The sequence below is a fragment of the Sceloporus undulatus genome, chromosome 5 (genome assembly GCF_019175285.1).
Source record: "Sceloporus undulatus isolate JIND9_A2432 ecotype Alabama chromosome 5, SceUnd_v1.1, whole genome shotgun sequence".
NCBI classification, from domain to species: domain Eukaryota; kingdom Metazoa; phylum Chordata; class Lepidosauria; order Squamata; family Phrynosomatidae; genus Sceloporus; species Sceloporus undulatus.
The window spans coordinates 32,695,436-32,722,617 of NC_056526.1; the positions used below are offsets into that span (position 1 = coordinate 32,695,436).

At 38.5% G+C, this 27,182-nt stretch overlaps 1 protein-coding gene across 13 annotated transcripts in view; it reads right to left on the bottom strand.

The window, feature by feature from the left end:
• The window catches only part of RBFOX2 (RNA binding fox-1 homolog 2), a 257,860-nt gene that overhangs the window by 213,758 nt on the left and 16,920 nt on the right, over nucleotides 1-27,182 (bottom strand). For 12 of the 13 annotated variants that reach the window (XR_006104173.1, XR_006104172.1, XM_042469493.1 and 9 more), the window contains exon 2: nucleotides 1,545-1,595. The exons of the other annotated variant lie outside the window; for it this stretch is intronic. Coding sequence is in view for 10 of the 12 variants with exons in the window: in XM_042469493.1 (XP_042325427.1) it covers nucleotides 1,545-1,595 (51 nt within the window). In the remaining 2 variants the exon portion in view is untranslated. The remainder of the gene's footprint in view (nucleotides 1-1,544; nucleotides 1,596-27,182) is intronic. 13 annotated transcript variants of the gene reach the window in all.

The following is a 27,182-nucleotide window of genomic DNA, read 5'->3' on the forward strand; positions in this document are numbered from 1 at the left end:
GGAAGCTGCTGGAGGATCGGAGGATCCCCGGCGGTGGCGGCGCGGAGAAGTAAGGGGCCGGCCCTTTTCCTCGGCCTGGCCAGCTCTGGAGCCGCTTCCCCCAAAAAAATCATGGCGAGAGCCAAGCCAACGAGAAGCCTCTCTTAGGCCTCTAGACAGGCTCCCTCCAGCCGGCGCGAGTGCCTGCTGGCTGGGAGAGGACCCAGCAAGGACCCCAGAGACAGGGAGGTGGCTATGCCATTTGCCTGTCTCTGGGGTTTAATTCCGGCGCATAAGGCAGACTTAAAAAGTCGCCTTATACGCCAGAAAATACGGTAACTCCATTGTTGGGTCAGCTTCACTGACTACTGTTTTGTTTCCAATTCAAAGTACTGGCCCAATTCAAAGTACTGGCTATGAATTACAAAACCTAGGTCCAGACTGCCCTGTAATTTGTCAGACAAAACTTCAGTTTTGTAGCTCCCACAATTCTCATATCAATACAAAAAAGATAATGGTCAGCAAAAGGGGACATCCTTGACCTGTGACAACTAAAATATCTCTACTTCTAAGTTTATGCTCTGATCATCACAAACTGATGAGCTGATGTTGTTTTGGCAAAGTTACCATGTGCTGCCAAGGATTTTCTGCTTATGGCCCTTGCCATTCTATTATTGGTGACTGAAGATCATATTTGCTTTGTTTGACAAAGTTTTGTTTTGTTCTACTATTTAACCAAATAAAACAAGACCATGACCTTGCTTTATAAAGTCTCAACATCACCCAGTGAAGATATTCTGCTATGCAAAATTCATGCTGTTTTTCTAGGGATTAATCTGCAATCCCATGTTTCATTGTTTTTGTAAGCCATGACAACTTCATGATACCAGTTTAACAATTAGTAAATTACTGTGACACCTGAAGAGCATCAGACAAGGACCAGGCCAATACTTTTTACTGCACTGAGGATGCTTTGCTTATCTATTGTTGCATGGCAGGGGGTTGGACTTGATAGCTATTGTGGTTCCTTCCAACTCTGATTCTATAGTAAATAAGTAAAATTTAAACTGATCTCCAACTGGTTGTTTGTTAATTTATGATATTCCATAAATGTCAAAGTTGCCACTCAGCTACAGGTAATTCCTCAATTGGCATCATGAAGGAAAGCTACCACCGTCTGTGAAAATTCTGCACAGATGGTTAAGCAAGGCTTCAAATGAAGGATGGGGATAATATACTATTCCCTGGCTCCTTTTTCTATAGCTGCCACCATAAGCTCCAAGGATTTTCTTCTCTGGCCCTCTGCTTGCTGTTTTCTTCAAAATGGTCTTGCACCTATTTAAGGATAAGCAAGGCCACTGTGTACCTCTGGCAGCCATGAGGTGTGTGTGGGGGGGGGGGGGATTCAGAAGTTGGTCCAGCCAGCCCTTCTCCTTACTCACAGAATAGAGGTACTGACAGTCCCTTGCAATAATAAAGACAGATAACCTGATGAAATGTTATTAATACAATGGTAGTAACCACTGTATAATAATGTTTTAAAGGCTTACAAAAATTATTCTTACCTGACTGTCTCTTGCTGGGTACCCATGATAACTGGAAGCCAGAGGTTCATTCTGAAAGAAATAAAAGTTATCAAGTTTGACAAAAGGAAGAAACAGATCCAACAGCCATCTGAGGTAGCTGAAAAATAGGCACCTATCATAACCAGAGAAGAGACAAACATCTATCACTTTTTCCTTATTCGAACAAAACCTATTTATATACAGTACATACGTAACATAAGGGCCAATGAACAAAACACTAGCTTTAGACCTGTCAATTAAAGCTTAATGGCTTTGAGTAAGAAATTTTCTCCCTGATTGTCTTTAAAACAGTGAACCCTACAGAATAGTGGAAGTATAAATGGAAAAGCACTTTAAACATGTGTGTGTGTAAACTTTGTATTATTTAGAAATTAATAATATTTCTATGGAACATTTTCCACATATACACACATGCAGAGCTACATTTAGCTAAAATTCGCAGGGATTTTCTACTGCAATCAATGCTTTTGTGAAACAGAATATTAGAATAGTTATATTGATAAGATTTTACTCAGGTTGAAATGTAACTGATTAGTGCAAAGAGTGAGTGAAGTGAAAAGTACTGCAGTGTACCTCAGCAAAAAAAAAAGGTTAAAAGTTCAGTTATCTTTAGGTATGAATCTTAAAAACATGGTGTTCTTTCAGGTGTAGCCATTTTTTGTTATATATAAGGGAAGCATATGCTATTATCTTTATATTATTATAAACATCCCAATAAAATAATTTCCACATAAAGCTTTGAATGGGTTTGAATATCACATTTAAGTCAACCATCCTAAATCAAACAACATTACTTAAATCGAATTTTATGGAAAATGTATCAGTTCTACTTTTTCCAAAAAATCCACATCACTGGCATTATTGTAAAATATAGAAATGAACTAACCAAATTAGTAATTCTTTTCACCTTGTTCACTGCCAAAATGTTACAATTTGGTTCTTTGTACAGAAAGCATTCTTTGAAAGAGGTAACCTGCTCAGTAAATTGATACATTCTCCTAACCTGATTTAAGAAAGTTCATCTTCAATTAACTACCACACAAACAACAAAATAATTGTTTCATTATGCTTCTCCTAAAGCTCTTCTATGTAATTCTATACAGTCTCTAGTGCACCATTTTTATATATACAGTAAATGTCACTAAAAATGAAATTCACGTCTGCAAAAAGTCATATGGGGAAAATTGACTTTCACTATTTATTTTTCTCACCAATGTAGGTCCTGTCTGTACCCTCCTTTTAAGTAAGTGCCCACATTTGGATGACCCTTGCACCTTAGATCACTTAGACATAAGATTTCAAATTGTACAATTTCAGCTATATATCATAGCACATAGAATCATAGAATCGTATGGAGTTGGAAGAGACATGAGAGAGAATGTTCCTTCACACACTCCCACAGACACACACAGAGCCTACAAAAGAAAATTGTTGCCTAGATTTGTCCATTCCCCTAAAAAATTGTTATCATGAATATTTTTATTTTAGGCATTTCACCAACAGTACAACAAACCAGCTACAAAATTGAATATTATAACAAGACAAATTTCTCTACAATTAATAAACTTCCAAAACAATGTATCTAAAAATCCTCAGCCCCTACAAAAAAGGGACACCACTTATTTTAAGAGATACTAGTTTTATATCTGAATTTATTTGTACAGAGGGGTGGCTATGACTGCCAAACAATTTGACTGTTACAGTTCTGTGGCATCTAAACTGAGGTTTTTTATCAAGTAATATTTAGATGTTGCAGCAGCCACAAACTGACTTCCTCATTATTCATTTTAGAAAGCTGAGAAGCTGTAGATGTAGAATATGCTTGAACAAGAATTGACTAGACGGGGGGGGGGGGGGGGGACCCAAATAGCATGATTATATAAGAATGAGAAAAGTGAACATTCAAAGGCTATTGGTTAAAATGCAACAGACACATAAAGGCCGAGAGATAAATCCTCCTGTGCTGGTCCCCATAAAAAAATATGTGCTCTACACTGTTTCCAATCTTCTCGCTGCTCTTTCTGTAACTCTAACTGAATCTCACTCTCTACAGGAAAGGGGGAAGTTAAGGACTACAGGGGCATTTCCCTAGGAAATCTCTGGTACTGCCAGTTTTAAATCAGTAATTTCCTGGTGTCTCTCGCTGAATAATTCTTTGCAGGATTTGCTATTGTGGGAAACTGAAGAAAGCAGGTTACAAAATTGGTACAAAGAGTTAAACTCCTAGAACAGCAGCAGAACAATCCTTTTATACCGTGTACAGACAAAATCCTTGTTAATCAGTAGGGGATCCCAAAAGGAAAAGGGAAGCAAAAGGGCAACACAAAGCAAAACTGACTTCACTGCATACACACAAAAAATGTTCCATAGAGGGAAATAAGCAACACTAACAGTCTGCACATATAATCCTCCTTACTTTTCAGACGCAAACTCTCCTCCTTCCCTGCACCACAACAAAGAGAGAAAAATACAGGTAGCAGCCCCAGAACTTGGTGAGACATCATCAAAGTTAACTTTATTTTTTATGGTATTTATACCCCGCCCTTCAGCCCCAAAGGATATCAGAGCGGCTTAGTTGAGTTCCCTCCTGGCTTATTCCTGCCAATGTTAAACTGGATTTCTCTTGCTTTTGCTAGGAGACAAGCTGCCATTCACAAAAGAGGTTTGGTCAGATTACCCTCCCTAATGGTAGAAAATTAAACTGTCATGGAATAAATTCCTGTTTTATTTAATACAGTACTAAAGAATATCTCTACATATATTTGCATCTATTTAATATCTTTTTTCTAACACCCAGTATGGCTTATTCAATGCATTCAAGCTCAACTGTACAGAAGGGATAAGTGGAGCAATAAGGCCAAAAGGATTTCAGATTTGTCACATAACTATCCTGGGCAAAGTGTTGTTCAACTGTATATATTCATGTATAAGTCTAGAAATTTTAGTCAAAAAAGTGACCCCAAAAACCTGTGTTGACTTACCCATGGGTCAATGTAAGTATTGTACTTTAACTCATATATATATATATATGAACCATTCCCTGGTGAAAAGCAAGAAGGCAATTTGTCCTGGAACCACTGATGTCTCTTTATTCTCTTTTTGATCCAGCTTTTAATATGAATACAAACAGCTATGCCTCCTGCAATTTTGTATGTTCTTTGGCATTCTTTTCCTTAGCTTCATCCTTTACATCCTTTGTAACATGGCCTTAAATTTTACCCTTGACTTATCCACAGGTCATATCAAAATCCCTAATTTTAACTCCAAAACCTGCCCTCAATTTATACATGATGTTGACTTACACTCAAGTATATACAGTTCTTATATGATGGAATGCTTATCAAATCTGAAGATAATGCCAAACTAGAGAGGTGGGGTGGGGTAGCTAATACCCCAGAGGACAGGATCACAATTAAAATGATGTTGATAAACAGATAGAAGAACTGGGCCAAAATTAACAAATTGAATTTTAGCAGGGATAAATGCTAAACTACATCTTGAAAGGAAAAAAAAAGTACAAATATAGAATGGATGGGACTCGGAAGCTCTTCACGTATAAATGATCTAGCAGTTTTAGTAGACCAAAAACTGAATATGAATTAACAGTTTGACACAGCAGCCAAAAATGTCAATGCAATTTGAAGTTGCTTCAAAAGAAGCATACTGTCAAGATCAAGGAAAGTAATAGTGCCACTCTATTTTACTTTGGTCAGACCTCACCTGGAGTACTGTGTCCAGTTTTGGGCAGCAGAGTTTAAGGAGGTTGTTGACAAGCTGGAACATGTCCAGAGAAGCGGGACCAAGTTGATCATAAGTCATCTAAGATTTTATTATTCTATTTCACATCATCTGTACTAAATCATTCACACAATTTTTCATTTGAGTATTTGTTTATGAGACTATGAAAATCAATGTGATGTAGTGGTTTGAGAGTTGAAACTACAACTCTGGAGACTAAGGTTTGAATTCTGATTGCCCATCGAAACCCACTAAGTGACATGGCAAGTCACACACTCAGAGCAAGTCTCAGAGCAAGGCAAAGGCAAAAACCCCTCTGAACAAATCTTTCCAAGAAAAGCCTGTGATAGGTTTGCCTTCACCATATGTCAGAAACGACTGGAAAGCACATAACAACATATGAGGCTATAGTATGGGGAGATCCCACACCCCCAAAAATATTGTTATATAGTTTTTTCATTACACCTCCATTTTGCACTCACCTTCAGGGCATATACACACAAGTCAACTAGTGAGACATTCGCAGTCACAATCTCTCTCTCTCTCACACACACACACGAAAAGCAAAACCCTTTTTCACATTTTAATCTGGCAAATTCAAGGATTTCCTGAACTATTAAGAGAGAGATTTCCAGCATAATTCAAACTGCTCTTTATTAGCACACAGTATTTTTCTTACATATTTTACACTTAGAAGTTTATCACACTAGCGACATTCCATGGGAAAACAAGATTTAAATGAGTTAAATTAGAGAAAACCTGTAAATGCCTGAAGTTTATCACACAACGGTGCTGTTAATGTGAAATAATGTGGAGTTAAACTGGAGAAAAATTGCAGCTTTTTACTTTCAGGAAATCCCGAAAGTAAAAAGGTGCCGTTTTCCTTCGGTTTAACTTTGCATCATTTCACTTTAGCAGCAATTCGGTATGATAAACTTCCCAAATTTGCAGGTTCTGTTTAAATTCGAATTTAATTTAACTTTCGTTTAAATTCTGTTTTCTCACAGGATCTCGGTGCCAGGGGGCGGGACTTTTGGGAGGGCTTCTGGGGTGGACTTCCACCTTCCGGGGCAGGACTTCTGGGATGAGACTTCCAGGGGCAGGACTTCCGCCTTCCAGGGAGGAATTCCTGCCTTCTCGGATACGATTTCCAGGGGGGAAACTCAAGACAGTTTCTCAGCCTCAGCCTAGAATAGCAACCCCCCTCTGATGAAACTTGCAAAGAAAACTCCATGATAGTTTCACCTTAGGGTCACCATAAGTCAGAAACAACTTGAAGGCACCACACAAACAAGTCACACTCTCTCAGCCTCAAGGTATGGCAAAGACAAACCCTCCTCTGCTCCTTCCCCAGCCCTCCCATGCCTTTAACGAGTTCTGGGAGCCAGTTAAAGGAACGGGGTGGGAGGAGGAACAAGTGTGTACCTGTTCCAGCTTTTCCCCCACCCTCCCCTGCCTCTAACTAGCTCTGGGAGGCAGTTAAAGGCACAGGACGGTGGGAGATGAGGAGGAAGCAGCTATTCCAGCTACACCAGCTATTCCTTCCCCCACTTTCTGTCCCTTCAACTGTCTGCCTAGAGACAGCTGAAGGGACGGGAGGGCATGGGAAGAGGAGGAACAGGCCATGTGTCCACAGAGAGCTCTGTGTGCCACGGAGGGCATGCATGCCAGTTTTGCCACCACTGACTTAGAATATGTTTTAGAGGAGGAGGCCTGGTAGTGCAGTATTAAATGTGAGTACTGCAGCCACAAGGTTATGAGTTCGATCCCAGGACTCCAAGGTTGACTCAGCCTGCCATCCTTTCATAGGTTAGTAAAATGAGTATCCAGCTTATTGGGGGCAATTGGCTTACACACTGTAAACCACTTAGAGAGTATTGAATTCACTGATAAGCAGTATCGAAATGTAAATGCTATTGCTAAAATCCTATTGCTACGTTTTCCCATCTCTTGAGCTCTTTTGAGAAACCAACCTCATACACCTAACTCCACTGCAGAGGTTGGAAGGCTACTGTGGAAAGGAGGGGTGGAAAACCCCACAGCAGCCCTTCCCAGCATAGACAATGGTAAGGGATTGTGGGAGTTAGAGTACAACAACTGGAGGGCCACACAATTCCCAACCCTGGTCTAGATGAAGGAAGTATGTTTCAAAATCTTCACACATTACTGCATTGACACACTGTTTGAGGTGGAATCAGTGATTTTGGAAATAATCCAACAAATGGAATTAGGTCTATTCTCTAACATTCCCAACCCTGTTCTAGATGAAGAAAACAACATTTAAAATGTTCACACATTATTGCACTGACACACTACTTGCAATATAATTGGTGATTTCAGAAAGAATTCAACAAATGGAATTGGCTCTGTTCTCTGACTAACCTCCTAGTTGTATGATACATGGATCTGATGACATCACTCCTTTTTCCTTCCTGGAATTCTAAAGTATGCTGTTCTCATATTGCACGCAGCCCTAATATCCATGGCAACCTCCCTTCCTCTTGGGTTTGTTTGTTGTTTTTGTTTTTGGAGGGGGGGCAGGTCAGGATAGCCTCAAAAGGATAATACAAGGCTCCTCAGCTTCCTTGAAAGTTATTCTTCTAGCCAGTAATAAGAGCTAAATTTAGACACTTTTTAATGTGGAAGCTTAACAGTGAAATACATCTATGTGCTTTATCCAGTTAAATAAATCAACAGTGTCATGTCCTCTTTTCTTGGATCAGCTAAACAACAAGAACTGAGTCACAGTGACCATCATTTAACTCTTACTCACACCCATTTCAAAGTTTACAGAAAAGAAATACAGGGTGCTTTTCTTTAAAAGACTGGATCTTCCACTTATGGAAATAAAATATTCAGTCTTTTATTGGAAGAATACATTTGATTGAAAACCTAATTACTTTTACTGTACAGTATTTGGAGAAGTTATATCAGCACTGGACAGATTCAATTCTATTTTTGCTAAGAATTGAGGCATTGCCACCAAAGCGGAAAACAGTGATACGACTTTTCTGGACATAATGGAGATGCAGTCACGTATTGTCTTGGAACTACAGTTCAGCCATATGGTTTCCACTCAGTCGATGACAGAAAATGAAATACAGCTGGATAGACATGCTGTAATTCAGCTGAGTGGTTAAATCACAAGGTTTCTGCTAATGGACAAAGCATTAATTATAAGAGGTCAAAAGTAGAAGTGGTCAAAGGTGCATAAAAAAGAAAAAAGTAGATTAAAATAAGAAGAGACAATCAGATGTATTTTCAATTTAAAAAATAAGAAAATTCCCAAAGCGGTTATTCTATCTAATGAGATAGCAAAAGACCCAGGAGAAACTGATAAAAAAATAGCCTTCTGCTCATATCAGAATTAGTAACTTGCAACCCTTTATGAAGCAAAGCATGTCAGACCTGAAGAGCTCATAAACAATGTTTGTAAGATAAACAGAAAAAACAGATTTTTTTTAACCAAGAGTGTGGAGGCAATAATTCACAGAGTTTAGCTCACACCATAGGTTTCTGGCTTGAAAACTACATCTTAAGCCATTTTATCTTTTCCTTGCACTGTCTGCAAGGAGAAGGAAAGAATATTTATATATACACACAAAAATACAACATAGAATGTTCTCTTAATCTAAAGTTAAAACTGAAAGACCATCTCAGTGCAGTCTCAAGGTATCTACACCTCAGTTCAATCTACTTACAAGAACATGACACTTGTCTACTTACTCAAGGAAGCAAATAAACATTTGGCAGATTGCCAGTACTAGAAATGCTACCAAGATAGTTGTTCCTTTCCAAGACTGAGTGGATTAAAAGGAACAGAAGCAGACTACTAATGATACACTTTACCAGGAACACAGTACAGTAGGAATAATTGTAGATGCAGGACTTAATTTAGAAGAGAAAAGAGGAGACCCTTTCTACATAAAACAGCATAAATAACATTGCTATCATCCTCTCAGGGGAGCAGACAAAGTAATCTTTTTTTAAAGGAAGGTAAGGAAAATACAATGTTAGAGCATTGTGTAGTAGAGAGCAGAACAATCCATAAAAGGCAGAAAAACGAACAAAACGGAGAGTGATGGTTACAGACTTCCAAACACGCTAAATAAATATAGCTTCGGATTTATTTTACCACTGCTATAGTGCAATCCTATGCATGATTATTCTGACTAAAGCCACACTGAATCCAATTGAATTTACTCCCACTTTAGAGGGAATAGGACTGCAACTTTAATATGTTATCTTTGTCTTTGTCTGTTTGCTCCATCATATTCACTTCCCGAGATTTGTCCTTTATACAAACAAGGAATATCAAGAGCTCAACACTGTTTTAGCTGATTTAAAATACTTGATCTACCTGTGTGCACTTTAGACTTTAAACCACCTCCAAGTAACTACTTATCAATGTACAGAAGCCACACAGCTAGAATAATGGTTAAATGCTCCATCCACACTGCTCTTTTCCATGACTTGTTCCTTATGTAGTATAATGCCAGTTCTGTGAAAAAGAGCCACTTGACCAGCTCTGTATACATGACTGGGATCATTTAAACCAGGAATTGGGAATGCATAACTCTACAGATGGTTGGTAGTTTTCACCATCCCTCACTACTGGCTATGCTGGCTAAGGTTGACTGAATATGCAATATAACATCTTCTAGAGAACCATACATTCCCCAGCTCAGATTAAAACACACTTACAGATAATTTAAAGGGCATTTCAGTTTCACCTTGAAAAATAATCCCTCTCCAAAAATAATCTAGAGAAAAGGAACTCTCCTTTAAGGGTCTCAAGCACCTAAAATTAATCTTTTTTCCCCCAAATAATAACGGTACTATAAATGGATTAAGTTAAAAGAGACTACACCAAAAGCCAGAAAACAAAAATGGTGAAGTACTAGAGTAAAAACCTTGCTGAGAAATGAATCTCTTGAGCACAGGAGAAAGGAGGGAGGCTTCATGAGACTTCCAGCAGCAACGGCTGGCTTTGATTAGGCGTCTTTGATTGTGGCCTACACAGGAAACCCTCAGGAGGCCCACTCAGTCAGCGCCACCCGACACACACTGGCAAGCTTTGTGTTTCAGCAGCAACACCTGGAATCAGTTAAAACCAAGCAGCTTTCAGTCCCTTCCCCAAAACCACTGATTCTTTTAAGACTGCTAGGCCTGATCCTTTCTATTCCATCCCGAAAAGCTGCTTCCCTTGCAATTCCAAACAAAGGGGCTTGTGAAAGAAGAAAACCACACCCTACGCTACTTGAATAATTCAGGGGCCAACATCTCTCAAGGAATATCATGAGATAAGAAAACATAAAAAACATTTATCTCCCAGAAAGGAACCCAGGGTGGCTCACAAATAAAAATTATAACAGACATATTACAATAAAACAATTAAAAACATCAGCTAAAAACAATATAAAATAACAAACAGTAAAACCACAATAACAAACACTCAATACATAAGCCATCCCATGATACTTATTTAACTTAAATGTAATTAACAGAGTGCTACATTCTTTTACAATGTGAACTACAGTACACAATATTCTCATTTCCATCCTCTTCTCTAGAAAAAAAGATCATATAAACAAGAAATTTTATTTTGTATAGTTCAGCGAGGCCTCATTATTTGCAAGCTTGTCATCTGTAGATTTAAGCACGCATGGACATCAAGCCCCCATTGTCCCCAATGGCAATGTGTGCACGCAGCCACACTGCCATTAGAGACGGCATGGCTTCAGGTAAGCCAAACAACGGGGGCTTTTCTGAAGTCCTGTTGTCCCTAATGGCAGCGTGGCCGCATGCATGCGCCACCATTGGGGACAACAGGACTTAGTCTCCTGATAACTAATAACTCTTCCTTTATCATCTGTGTCTAACATCCACCATGACTACATGTCTCAAAGCATTTCTACAGGGTCTTTAATAATTAGTTCATTTCAGCTGAAGACTTTAAATACATCTACTAAAGATGCATAGCATCTTGCTTTTCCGTTTGCAAGATTAAAGAACTAAATGAAGTTTAAAGTCTTGTGTAAGATCTTCTGCATATAAATGAGTGTATATTATAACCTAGTATTGTTTGGATTATAAGGGATGTCTGAGAGAGTTGAAAAGATTACTCCTGAGGCTTTGAGAGTGAGGCCTGATATTAGCAATTTGCCAACTTCTAGTAAAGTTTTTACTGTCGTGAAATGAGTTAGTTTACAGTTAGACCTATAAACTTATAAATTAGGAAGATTTTTAAAAGTCAGGTTTGATGGACCATTTATAAACATTTGATTGGCTGTCAATGTCTTATAGATACAGGTGAATGAGTTGGCAAATATGAAACTACTGCACGTCACTGGTCAGAGTATCTGGACTTTCTAAAAGGGAAAGATCCAAACAGCTGTGAATCAGTGTGGTCTAGTGTTCAGGAGAGACAGCAGCTGAAGAACATGAGCCCAGTAAAACCAGAAGATAAACTGAGATTGCTGATGGTAGAAGACTGAAATGATGGTTCCTCCAAGACAGCCTCTAGACAGACAGACAGAAAGAAAGAAAGAAAGCTGGCCTCAGATAACAAGAAGGCTTCAGAGGAGGAAACTATGGCGCGGTACACACCACCCAAAAACGGTGGCTTCCCGGCACCTGTTTTTCTGTTGGAAGGAAGCCGCAGCTGCCAAACGGCGTGGGTTCCCACCGGCGGAAAAAGGACCCACAAAAAGTGGGTTCTTTTCAAGCCATGATGGTGGCGTAACCAGTGCGCAAGCATGGCGCAGCGCCATGCAGATGTTGTGTGGTGCTTGCGTAACAATGGCGGTGCCCATGTATACAGGGCGCCACCATTTTTATGCCCTCGTCACGTGCTAGGGTTGAGGGGCATGTGGGCCGAGTGCCCTGAGGCAACCCTAGCACGTGACGAGGGCGTCGCAAAGAGCCGGTACGTGTCGGCCCTATGACATATTTTTGGCTGTGAAGTCAAAGAATAGGCCATACAAGAGCCTTCAGAAAAAGCTGGAGAGGAGCATCCACCTCAGGAAGTAGAAGGTCCATTGTGAATGACAGCTAAGAACCAAGATTCAACCCTTTATCCTTTCACTGACTCTAGGATCTGAAGAAGGGCTTCAAGTTTTCTCTGCTATATACTGTTAGGAGAATGATCAAGGATGGAGTGAAGAACAGGCATGTCCATTTTATTTCGGGAACTTGGCTGAACACATAACAGCTTCCTTAATGTAACAGTACAAGTAAATCATGTTATATATAATTTTATGTGTTCATTTATGCCATGTCTAATATGCAAGTCTTAGAAAAGGTTATGAAATTCACTAAGTGACTTGAAGATACACGCACAGATATTAGGGGAAAGTTTTTAACAAAGAATTAGGTGGTCATGTAGAATTTAAGGGATAAGGAATTAAAGGAAATTTACAGCACAGTTTAGGGAAGGATTAGTAGTCAGACTGTTAAGAGTTTTGGGAAGTCTCATGTAGTGCACTAATAGGTGGCATTTTTGCTACATATGGTGTCTTAGTGGTGTGATTTAAGAAAATCAATAACCATTTTTTACCAACTGACAGTAGTGATGGATTATAAATCATCAATTTTCCATTATACCCCCAGATACATTATTTTTGCTCTTCTTTATGTTCCACATCACCTGCATCTTACACATAAAAGACCAATTAGATACATATCATGTATGCTCATAATGGTTTTCATATTCTTCTTCCTAACAACACTATGAAGGCAAAGAGGCAAAAGAAATACAATTCAGTTCTCACAAATGGGGAGAGGGGTTATAAAGAGTAGCCATGACCTCAGGTCTCACCTAACTCACTCTCATTTGTAATTCTACAAGTAATTAGTGATAGAGGCAGGTGCACATAGGAGAAAATGATCATTTTCATCCATTAAAGCTGTTGACATCTGGGAGTTTGCTGCCAAGACACCAACCAAGCAGTTTCAGAAGAAATTAATGTTTCCAATTTGCCAGGGGTGTTTAGAGACAAAATTGTATTTTCTGACACTTCCCCATGTGTCCATGGAAAGTATCTGAAAAATATATAACAGCCAAATATAGCTATTAACATTACAGAAATCAGAACTAACAACTCCAGTTGAATCCAGACATGAGATACAAGGGAGTCCAGGAACATTCTCCTATGGAAAAGAAAACTATTTTGACTACAATAGAGGCTTAAAAGACTAATTTTAAATTGGCAGGGGGTTGTAACAAGGCAGTTTTAGTTTCTCATCCAAAGCCCTGGTAGCCTGTACCTGCCAAGCATTAAGTGTGAGGATTTCCCTTCTTTTTCTCCATCAAAGGAAGAGTTTTAAAATGACAGAATACTATTTTATAAATAGGGCTCTTAGACTGGGTCCCTCTCAAGCTAACAGAGTAGCTTTGAATCCAGTATACTCAACAATTATTCGAATCCATTCCTAAAAAACCCATTCTAGAGCTTTCCAACAGTGGTAACTGCCCACCTACATTGATGATGCCAGGATCTCTGACATGATGGGAGTCCCCCAACACCAATGATGCTCCTCTCCACAAGTAGTGGGAGACTTTCATCCTGGAATAGTTGCCATAAGAAGCCATTTGAATCTACATAACAAAACAATAAATAACATACCAAAACTTGGCTTGAACTTACTTAACTATATATGCATTTAATATGCAACTATAAAGGATCCATGTCTCTAACTTTTTCCAGCGACCAGCAATGGGAGGTAGGATTTTTCTGTAATCAACTCCAGTGATGGTACATTTATGATTTTCATTACTAGTATAAATAAAAAAATAGTCTCCCACACAGTGTCAGTTCTCTCATACAGCAGACACATCTGCAATACACATCAGGATTCCTGAAAGGTTTTCACTAGCACTACAAGCACTGTTCTCTGTATCCAAGGCTATTATTTTGAGCTGCTTCATAAAGTGCCTTTTCTACTCAAGCTTGAAGAAAGCTTGAGTGTGAAGGACATTCTGGCTATTAAAAATGTTTTAGAGCACACTGTCATTACTAATACAATAGTTCAGCAATATTAGCATAAGTTCAATAAGCAGTCACAAGCTTTATGTGAACCATAGGGAATCCTGTTTTAACAAACACTCCGTTTCTTCACAGCATCTGTCTGGAACTATGATATATTTTCCCTTTGTTAGTATTTCAGGAAATCAAATCACAAAATGATTCAATTTGGGCACAATTACATCAAAAGTTGTTCCAATCTAGCAGACGCAACAGGATCACACCAGAAAATAATACTGATTTGCAGAAACAGTGGGAGCAATACAACCCAGATCCTAATGTCATTTATTTAGAAATAACTTACTAAGAGCCAGCATGGTTTGCATGTTGGACTAGAAAAACTGGAGACCAGGTTTCAATTCAGCCATGGAAACCCTTTGGATGACCTTGAGCAGGTCACATTCTCTCAGTCTAAGAGGATGGCAATGGCAAAGCCGCTCTGGACAAATTTTGCCAAAACAAAAATTGTGATAGTTTCCACATGCTACAATTTGGATCTACATAACAAAACAATAAACAACATATCAGGACTTGGCTTGAACCTACTTTTCTATATATGCATTTGACACTGCAACCATAAAGGAACCATAAAGGTTCCTATGAAGCATGGCTTCAGTCATAGATAAAAAGATTAAACTATAAATCTGTAGTGCTTGTTGTCCTTAAAAGAACATTTTAAAATTATAAATAAACAATATAAACAATACCATTTGGGAGCAATGTCTCATCCTAGCACACATCCAGGCTATTGAGAAGGTTTCGACAATTCATTCACATTCTGACACACAGTATCATCCATCCAAGTATGGATACCAGTAGCATCACTACAGAGTGCAATGGTGTGGTCCCCACCAGGTGACACCCCAGAAGGGAGGTGACACCTGGTTGGGCCCTCCCTGACAATCTCCCATACACCAACCCCACATGTGCTCCCTCATGCTATCTCCATATATTCCCCCTGCGCACAGCGCCATTATTTTCCTCAGCAGGAAAAAGACTTGGTGGCATGGTAGGAGGGAGCATGTGTCACCCCTGGAAGCCCTGCCCCCGCACTGGGTGACACCCGTTGCAGGGACACCACTGAGGGATACAATCTCCTCAGCCATCCCTATTAGACTTTTAGAGAATTGCTTTTACTTCATCATATGGATGGACACTTTCTATATCCTGTAATGTCTGTCATCTCCTAATGCCCATGAAATCATACTGATCACTTTGGCCTCTTTCAAAATATAAAGCAAATTAATTCAGTTCATACGTCATATTTTTCATTCTTACTTTACACACTTACTTTCAGTAATAAGATTAGAACACACGAAAGCAAACACAAATCTCTGTATATGCCTGCCTGACAAGTGAAGTCTACTGGAGGGGTGCTCCTCTTTGTCCCACAAAAAGGGATAATACACCAGGAAGGAATGGGAAAGGGCACTCTCTGTGGTGGCACCCCAACTGGGGAGTACCCTTCCCTTGGAGACCTGAATGGCTCCAACACTGTTATCATATCAGCATCAAGTCAAAATGTAGCATTTTATTAAAGCCTTACAGCTTAATTGATTTTATCCAGTTTTTGTATGTGCTATGCATACACTACTTTAAATTTAAGTGGTTTTAAATTGACTAGTTTTCAACTGAAAAATGATGTAATATAGGTTAGTCTTTTTAAATTATTGCTATTTGTAATTGATTTATTTGAAAGCCACCATGAGATCTTCAGATATATTTGTTGTTTGTTGTTGTGTGCCTTCAAGTCATTTCCAACTTTTAATATATATTTCAAATATATGACAGGATATATATATATATATATATATATATATATATATGAATTAAATAAGGACATAAATTTCAAGTTGTATTAAATAAGGACATAAATTTCAAGTTGTATTTTCCTTTTGAAATCCTATTAGTATTTCAAAAGGAAAGTATAACTTGGAATTATACTCCATCCAACCCTCATTAAGTTAGATATTTTGATATGCAGATCAATTTTAGTATAAATTCAACAAACACTTTCAAATAAAGGTAAAGATTGGTTCTAGTTTAAGGTTTTTTTAAGGGAAGAACTAAGGCTAAGATTGTTTTCTATTCATTTTTATATGATTGTCAATGGTAACATACGTTTTTCAAAGGTTCCAGTTCATTCCAATCCACATTAGGAAAGAAAGAAAAAAAGGGTTAGTCTGACATCTACAAAAACAACTCCACTTCTGGCAAATCTCACACTTTAGGAATCCCAGGGCCTGAACACGCAGGTCAAAATAAATCTGCTTTGGGCCATTTTGGAGGTATGCTGTTTAAATGCTGCATGCAACCAAAAGGCTGGAAGTTGCACCAAAGCCGCACTCCAGTCCTAGGGACTACAGTGCAGCTTTGGCGCAGCTTCTGGCCTCTTAAGATGCATGTGTCATTTAAACAGCATACCTCCAAAGTGACCCGAAGCAGCTTTATTTTGGCCTGTCTGTTTGGGACCCCAAATAACTTTTACAAGTCTTTCCTGCATTTCTAACCCCTACTTTTAATCAAAAGTTGGGTTGCATCATGATCACCCCAGAGATCAAATTCTTTCCCATAAGCTCAGAGATATTTCAGGTCAGTTTTTAAAACGTTACTTCCAAAAGAGTTAGGCAGCACTGTTAGAAAGAAGCAACCCACTGAATCCTTTGTTACAGTGAGGATTCATTTTTTGTCATTTTGGTCAATTACAAGATCATATAAGAGCTTATTTTTGATGTGTTATACATTCCTAATCAATCTAAATACTGCTGTTATGTTTATTCAAGACAAGTCTCGTTTGAAAAAGTGTTTTAAATCCTAGCACAATAGGCAAGATTTTATCTATCTAATTTTGTTGTCTGACTCATGGCAACCCTAAGGCAAACCTATCACAGGGTCTTCTTGACATAATTTGTTCAGAGGGGGTTTGCTCTTGCCCTCCTCTGGGGCTGAGAGAGTGCGACTTGCCCAAGGTCACACAGAGGGTTTCCATAACCAAGTGGAGATTCAAACCTTGATGTCCCAGTGTCCTAGTCCAACACTCAAACCATTATACCATACTGGCTCTCATCTATCTAAAACATATATTCTTAAACTTCCTCCTAGTACAAATTGCCATTGAAGACTGTTATCTGCTTTTTATTAACCAGAATACACATTTGTAAAATATGTGAACTAAGAGCAATTAAGGATAATAAAAGAAGACCCTACATCTCTCATATATAAACTGACCAATAACATTCTACCTTTTCCCCTTCTCAAGTCTCACCAAATAACGGTCCAAAGAAACAAATTAAACCAGTCATGCCATGATCTGGCAAAATGCCCCACAGCCACAGTTGAAACTTTATATGAACAGCAAGCTGATTAGTGAATAATTCAGATACCCTAGTTCTCATTCAGGCATTGTTAAGGTAAGTAGAGTACCAATATTTGTTGCCTGAATTTATCCTATCCCAATATATGGGCAGGGACTGAAACCTTGTGAAAATACTGGTTTGATTTTTTTTAGACAGAAGAAAAACCTCCCAAGACAATACTCTGTCACACATAAAGAAATTTCAGCCTTTCTTAGTTGAAAACAGACTGCTTGCATCTAATGTTTGCTTTCTAAGCATCCAATTACAGAGGAGGGGGGAATATTGTGTTTTATTCAGTGAAATTATATCCCCCTTCATTTATCTGCCATGTATCTTGAAGCAGTATATAAGACAGAAGTGAGCATATATAGTTCTTGGCCTAATATCATGCAGTGTTTACCAGAAGCCCTCCATAAGCATCACTTCAGCTCCCTATCTCTGCTATCCATTGAAAAAAAGGAATTAAAATATATCCCAAACCTGGGAGACTGATGCACCAGCAAATGTATGGTGACCAAAGAAGTTGATTGTGAAGAGAAGGGCCTGGAGAAAACTTGCAAGCACTGACTACTTGACAGTATGAGAGCAATGAGATATTGCTACAATAATATCAATGAAGTTGAGGTGGAGATTTATAGTATATGCTGGAAGCTTGCGCTGGAAGAAGCCTTGGCGCGCCAGGAAGAGGTAATAGGGCACAAGCCCCGCTTGACTGTACGCGTTTTTTCCCCTTGGCATAAGGGAAGGTTGCACTGTAACAACATGGAAGATAAAAAGAAGACAGCATTTAAAAAAAAAATCACAGCTTAACTGTTTGTGAAAATGAGGTCTGCCAAAAAGATAGAAAAGAAGACACCAGACAAGCTTCATAACAAGTATGACTGTGCATACACACACACACACACACACACACACACACTATATATATATATATGTATGAAGAAGTATTCAACAATTTGATTCCATTACATACAGTAGGGTGTGATAGAGGTTTACCATTTCATCACCAGTTTTTATGAATTGTGGTTGGTTCTTAGTGGTTAGAATAAGTAACCAATTACTGTTCAGTGTATAGAATATTAGTTACTTAATTTCCTAAAAAGCTATATAGAGCTGCAATATCGTTTTCACAACAGACTGGCTTTTTTACACATGGCAAACTTTATCCAGTCTATAACAAAATAGCAAGTTCAACTTTTTACCTTCAACTTCTTCACTCAGCTGATCTGAAAATAGCTACCTACAGCTACAGTATGCAACCTGCCTTCTGGGTTGTTTTAATGACTCAACCAAATCTACACTAGCTCTAAAAATACTATTGTTCAAATCAAGTGATGATGAAGTAAGAATATTTGAATGCAAACTTATGCCTAGTTTATTATCCATTCCTCTCCTCCACCTGTTAATGACAAAAATAGCCAAAGGATTTAAAATATGCCATTCTTGCTTCTTCTGTCCTATCATCAGATCTAATGAACCCAAAACACTACCTCACAATTTCAAAACCAATCAAAACTTTTCACCTAGAACAGGCATATATATAGACAACATTTCCGACGGAATGGAAAATGTAATGCTTGTTCCCTGCTGAGCCAATGCTGGCAGCCTACATGTCCTCTGGGCTGGAATACTTCACACACATTACACCCACAGTAACTATTCAATTCAGCCTAATGATTCATTGATGAGTATACTAAGCCAGAGTGTACTAAGGCTGCTCTGGTGATCTATACTTACCTATTTTGGGCTCTGTCAAAATACAAGCCATTCTTCTACGCTTTTTTATGCACACAACACACACATACAGACTTTTTCTCCAGTTTCTATAATGTGATAGAACTTCTGCAGAAGATAAGAAATGGCAAAATATGCAATTCAAATGTCCATTCTACATTTTCACAGCCTTCACTAAAAAATAACAGGCCAAAAGGGCAATACAACTAGGACACAGGTGATCATTAGAAAGGAAGATTCCTGCAAGGGTTGAAAGGATTACGGTTACAGTTCACTGCAACAGGACTCAAAATTTAATCTTGCAGCCAAATACATGTATTTGTAAAACAAAACCTTTGAAAATAAGCCTCCGTTCAGGTATTTCCCCTGTTTCTGTTTTAAAAAATACATCCTGATGAAGATCACAAATTAATCTGGGGATGGAAGTAGTAGGAAGAAATTAGTGATTATTTTAAATGGGAAAGGTGAAACATACTTTTAAAAGCTTAACAGGAAATATTGTACATACTCACATATAAGTCTAGAAATTTTAGTCTAAAAATTAACCCCCCAAAAAATTCAGTTGACTTATGCATGGGTCAATATCACTACTGTACTTTTAACTCTCATAAAAATAGAAAAACAAAAGTGTAATCTGTCCTGGAAGCACTAACCTTCCTCTGCTCTCTCATCCATCTATCCTTCAGTGTGAACATAAACAGTTATGCCTCATGCAATTTTGAAAGTTCTTTAGCATTGTTTTGCCTTGCTTCATCCTTTAGATCCTTTGTTACATGGCCCTAAGTCTTATTCTTAACTTATGCACAGGTCATATCAAAATCCATCATTTTGACCTCCAAACCTGCCCTTGACCTATACATGAGATTGACTTGCAGTCGAGTATATACAGCAGTTAATTTCCAAGCTTAGACTAAATCTATTCTCACTGTTCAGTGTAAGATATTTTCAAGGTAACTCACAAAATTAAAAGACTAAAAATATACAAACAGTACTAAAGCAAAGCATTATAAAACAATGGATGAAGACATAGTAGACACAACTTTCATCACTAAAAATAACCCTCAAAATTTGGAATAATGAACCGTCAGTGCTTGATGCCAGAATGATAAAGTAAGCACCAAAGAATGTGTTTACGTAAATGGGTGAAATGGCTCTCTCCCCAATCACCGCCAGCCTTATCTGAAAAGACCTCCAATGAAGTCCTCATTGCTCAGGCAGGCTGATGTGATTTCTGCTACAAGAAATAGCTGCGAAAAAGAGAAAGGAATTAGCTCTTACAAGGAGAATCAGCAATCCCCAGATTAAAAAAAAAGAATATGAGAATGTATATGGAGTTACCATTATATCCAAAAGAATGATAAACATTTTCCTCAAGCACATTTTGTTTATGTCATCAGGATAAAGACTGCAAAACCATGTTAGGAGTATGCTTGCAAACAGGCTAGTTTCTCCTAGACATTTACTCCCACAACATCCATGAATCTATTACACTAGTGTTTATCTACATGTTGTGCTTGAATTCAAAATTTGTGCATCTGTGAAGATACAAAGGTTATTCTATTTCCTTGTATATTTTTACAACATCAGAAAATAAACTATGAAATCTGCTTAGCAGACCCCAGATTGGATTCAAAGAGCCTACTCCATTATCCATTGATTTGTATCATCTCATCAAACATATGTATACATATCAGAATAAGCAATTACTGCTATTAGTGACCTCTTCAACTGCTCGAAAAATTTTTTTGTGGGTCTAACTTTAGTCTAGTTAATATTTCCTCAAGAAGATAATGGGGAAACATGTTCATCATCATCCACATTATGCTCTGAACATACCAGCAGCTGGGAGAGGCTGCTAGAAGCAGCACAAACTGGATCAGGGCCAAATTAATTAATTTGATACCAAGCTTTTTTTTTCATAAATGAGTTTCCAAAGACAATCTATGAGCAAGTCAGATAAACAAATTCACAACAGGGCAAAAGAAAATCTTGAGTATATAAGAAATGACACCTCATCTTAAAAGAGATGCATGTGAATCTTCCAATTCAGATGTACCCAGACAGTGGAAAATTCAACACTATGAACCAAAGCTTATTAGAAGAGGACATGCCCAACCTCTTCTACACACAGAGAGAGAGAGAGAGAGAGATGCTCTCCATGACAGCCAGTCAGTCACATAACTAATCAGCACTGGATACTCCATCTCTCCTTTCTCAGAAAACTCCTCTGATGTATAGCAGTAATTGCCTTTTCCCATTAGGCCACTGTGACAACAGCTGCCATGGCAACTAGCAATGATTTTAATAAATCCAATCTGCTTTTTCAAGGACATCACATGCATGCCAGCAGTGACAGTGCTACAGATAGTGTAAGATTTTTGAGGGGAGGACTGCCATCAACTGCAAGGTCAAAGGTTTAACATCCAAAGACAAACAAGGCAGCTATGGAAAGAGCAAATATTTTCTTTTCTATACAGGAAGCAGCGAGCCCAATTATATGAACCAAGACTGTAGGATAACTCTCTATAGAGAGGGAAAGATAAGAACAAGCCTTTTTTTACAGAACTCAGGGCTTTTGGAAGAGAGATTGGGCCCCATAAAGTCAACACTAGGACCCTCCAATAACACTTCATAAAACATTTGCCTTATTAAGTCACAGGAAGCCAGAGCAGATAATATATAAGCAGCAACTACAGGATGGAATACCAAAAATATCCTTTGCTGTTCAACTTTGAGAAGTGAAATGTTTTCAGATGCTTTTCCAATAAAAACCATCTGCAACTACTCCACTGACATGCTATGCAGACTATCTGCATATAACCACTGGATTCCCCTCTAAGCAGTCAAGAATATTTCCAAACAAAAATCACTCAGGAGCTATAGCAATTCTTTTTGCTGCCTTTACCCAGACATTAGGATGTGACTATTCTTCAACGTTGGCTTTATAAAGCAGAAGATTTTTAAAGAACGGGGTGGATATTGTATTCTTTTAAAGTATTTTAAACACAATCTGTTTTAATATTGTAATAATTTAATTCTGTTTAATGTAACATTTTTCTATATTTTTAATTGTACTGTTTTTAATCTTGTAAGCCGCTCTGAGTCCCAGTTTGGGGGAAAGGGCAGGATATAAATAAATATAACAACAATCACATCTTTAAAACAATACTAAAATTGAAAGTAAAAAATTGGGGCTAAAATAGCATCCCACCCCCACCAGCTTTACCACTTTCCTTTAACATTAAATTCCCTATAGTCATCTGCCCACCACAGAAGAGCCAGAGTGGTGCAACAGTTTGTGTTGGGAGTGGATGCGGTAGAACAGGGTTCAAATCCCCACTCAGCCATGGAAAGCCACTGGGTAAACCTGAGCATGTCACACTCTCCCATCCTCAGAGGAAGGCAATGGCACCCCCCCCCCCCAAAACAAATCTTGCCAAGAAACCCCTGTGATGAGTTCACCTTAGGATCGCCATAAGTCAGGAATGATTTGAAGGCAGCCAACAAGAACATTTGCTCACCAGCACCAACACAAATCCCTTAGGAATTTGATATAGCCTTGGCACTTTTTGTTTGACTGAATCTAGATTAAAATGCATAAAATAAGGCTGGTGGGAAATTACCCTGAATACCACCACCCCTTAGAAGCACCTTCTTATTATTGTTCTTGTTGCAGTGTATCTTAAAGTAATTTCCAACTTAAGGCAACCCAAAGGTGAACCTATCATGGAATTTTCTTGGCAATATTTGTTCAAAGGAAGTTTGGCATTGCCTTCCTCTGAGGCTGAGTGGCATTGGAACTCTGGTCTCTAAGAATCCTAGTCCAACATTCAAACCACTGCACCATGTTGACTCTACTGGCAGCCCCCTATCCCTCCTCCAAAGGATCCTGTGAGGTTCAGAATACACTGCTGAGTATGTGTGCTATGTTCCTGGGGACTGATGCACAGTGTTGCCAACAAGCCTCAAAGATATTCCCCGGAATGTTTTACCAAAATCCAAAATCCCCAGAATTCCCCAATACTTATTATTATTATTCAATCAAAATCCCCAGAAAGAAATTAATTAAATTCCCTGGATTCTGGGGAACTCCCCAGAAATTGGCAACACTGCTGAGGGAGACCTTCAAAATTCAAACAGAAGCTACATGTACAAGCTACACTTCTCCATTTTTGGAATGTTGTTCTCTCATGCCTACATCAGTTCCACGCACCATTCATCAGAGTCCACTGAATTTCAGAGGAGTTGGAGTAGGAGTTGTTGTTAAGAATTCAGCATGTCTTGATCTGGATCCAGCCCTATGAGAACTGCCAAAGTTAATGTCATTGACTTCCCAAGTGTGCATTAATTTGGATCAAATTCATACATTGCTGGCCCTAGCTAGGTGCTTTTGAACAGAACAGGCCATCACTACATCTCATTTGGAAGGGCCAAACCTTCTGTTCCATATAATTAAATGGGTCATTACATTAAATAGCTAAAGAAGGCCAATTTAAACACTACTGTGATCTCTTTCTTGCAGTTGAAATGTAGCTCAGTTAAGCATAGAAACAAGACAGTCTCATTCGTGTCATATGTGAGTATTACCATACAAAGCAGGGACAAGCAAAATGTGGCTCTAGGGCTGGGCCGCATGCAGTCTGTAAGCCAATATTATGGCCCTTGACCTCTCCAGACTGACCTTTTGCTGGACAAAAAAAAGGAGAACTGCCTTTCCTTTCAATAGGTTGCAGGCATTCTCTGCAGTACTTCACATTAAAAAAATACTGGATGTACAGTATTTAGTCAGTCATTCAAGAGGCTTACATCTATCTGGACCTCTTTTTTCCCCCTTTGAAGCTATAGGTGCTTCCAGGGTCTTTTTCTTTCCTGACGCGTTTGTTAATATGAGGTTGTACAAGCAAACTTGCAACAGTGCACATCTAGAATTAATGTTTCATTATTGATGGTAGGTCAAGAACAACACCTTCCAGTTTCATAAACTCATTGAACTGACACCCTTCAGAGACTGAAAATTTCTTTAACAGTGAACTCCAAGAAGCTTTGCATTGACTTACCTGTTAAAAACAGAGTGTATAGTGGTGCACCACTGTCATTTGCATTAACAATTAACATTTTTTTTAATTTGCTGCCTACCACTGCACTTTAAGCATCATATGAGCTTGGGAATTTCCTTCAAAGTGCAAGGACACAAAGTTTGAAATGCCACCAATAGCTAGTAGTCACATAGACGTCTTTAAACTGGCAACACCAAGCAGGCTGGATTAACTTTCAGAAGAGAGGAGAAAAAGAAGCACTTTTGGAAACTGGGTTTGAATGGACCTCGTATGAGATTCAGCACAATATGATTTCTGCCATCGCTTAAAATCCAGAAGAAAACTTAGGAGAAAGGAAGTGAAGTAATACATAACATGATGACAGGAATAAATATTACTCTCAAAAGGTTAAGTATAATCCAGTCCCTGTTTGCACAGGCAGAGGACAAAGTGCATAGGTCTCTGTGTGCACAAAGCTACCTTGAGATACAGATACAATTGGTGCCTGCACATGCGCAAACCTGCCATCACAAGATTATCGTCCCATGGTTATTCTTAAAAGGTAGCAAGACATACACAGAACCTAGCCATGCTGATCTGAAACACACCAGCATGTGTGTGTGCATGTGCCTTTAAGTCATCTATCAATTTATGGTGACCCTATAAATTTCATAAGGTTTTCTTAGGTAAGGCATACTAGTAGATGGTTTTGGCAGTTCCTTCCTATGAAATACAGCTACAACACCTGGTATTCCTTAGCAGTCTCCCATCTGACCTTGGTGAGTTTCCAAGATCAGACAGGATCTAGTGCCTTTAAGGTATTTTGGCCCTTAGACAGGCATAGAGCAACAGTTTTCTTTTCAGTAAGAAAGTCTTAGGGTCCATTTACACTGTAAAGGTAATGCACACCACATTCAATGCTATAGATCCAGCCTGTGGAATCCTGAGATTTGTAGTTTTACAAAGTCTTGAGCCTTCTCTGCTAAAGAGTGCCTCACAAAACTACAAATCCCAACATTCTTTAGGATGGGGCCATGGCAGTTAAAAGTGGTGTCAACTTTCATGATTTCTACAATGTAGATGCACCCTAAATTAACATTAAGAGAAGGAAGGAATAGTTGTATCTTTTCCGTTTGACTATATCTTATCTTGCTGAACCAGCAACAAAGTCAGTAAATGAAAATGTAAAAGGTGAATCCTTGAGCAACAACAAAAACTGAAATACTTTCCAACTCTCTCAGAAGTAAGCTACAGACCCCTAAAAGAAAAAAATACCCCTAGAATAAAAAAAAAATGCAACCACAGAGAGCAAATGATATGCCTGCCATCATAGTTACAGACTTATACCAACCCACATGATACTAAATAAAGTTTAAGTGAGACCTTGTTGGGTCAGCAGTTGTGGGCATAGCCTCAGATGATAGTAATTACTCTATTTATTTGAAAGGGCCTCCTAAAATAAGTAGACCAAAAAAGCTGTAACATCTGTGTACTGAGAGAAGAGCATGAGCACTGTCCAGATCTCAGGACCTCAAGAGCCTCTAGGGAAAGCGCATTTGTTGTTATTACAGAAAAGCATTACATAAGAATGCTTATTTAGCTTACTTCTCTTAGAACACAGAAAAGAATTTGAACACATACTGCAATATGGAAATAGGTCCCAACTTTTCTTTCCCCCCCCCCCCCCCCCCGCTTTTTACAGTACAGCACTAAGTAGTAATTTTGCTTTGCTACAACAAGACACACTGGAAGGAAGTGTGACATAACCATAATGGTGAAGAGGGCAGATAAATACTCTATCTATGCTGTTAACCATTATCCCCAGAAGAAATGCCCCAATTGCAGCTGCATGATTAAACTGCCCACTAACCAGAGTGCAACAACAAAGCAATCTAATAAAAATTCAACTACTGGAATATCCTCAATCAATCGAAATAGTGAAACTCTTATTATCCTCCACATATCCAAATAGAATCACAGATTTATGGTCTCGGTCAGCCTAGATAATGAAAAGAGTTTCTATCAGCCAAATTATCCCAAAAAAATCACAACCCAAATTTCTTTCCACTGAAGTTGTAAATGTTGTGTACACCACTGAAGACACCCCAATATTATTACTACTGCAAAGCAAATATAAGACAGCCAGCACTCCATTCAAATGTCTCCCTGCAGGACCTCATTATTTAAGTAACAGAGGCATTTTGTCACAATTCCCATTCCTTCATCACATGGCTAGCTCACAAGAATAACACATGACATACTATTACCATCCCAATCCTATCTCATTAATTTGGAATGCCCACGTGTGGGTGGTCCTTAAAGAGCTGGAAAGAAAACTGAAATGAGAACAAGCATTATAAAATATACCCAACTGTCAGGTGAAGGCTAATAGAGAGAATTCCCGCAGATCGCATTTAGCTGTATAAGAAACTTTGAAATAATAGCAGGATAATAATAGATCTTTCTAGTTTTAAAATGAAAATACAGAAAATACTGAGGACTGCCACATACTTTATCAGACTTGGATGCTAAACTGACTAGTGTGTTCACCCTCAAATAACAGAATTTGGACTCTGAACACTTTGAAACATGTGTACATGTTTGTAGTCTGTTCAACAAGAGCAGTGGATCTGACCTAAATTCAGGACTGGTTTTATTAAAAAATAGCATAGAATAAAAAATGGAAAAGAAGAGGCTGGTAAAGAGAATTAAATCTAAGAGGTTGGG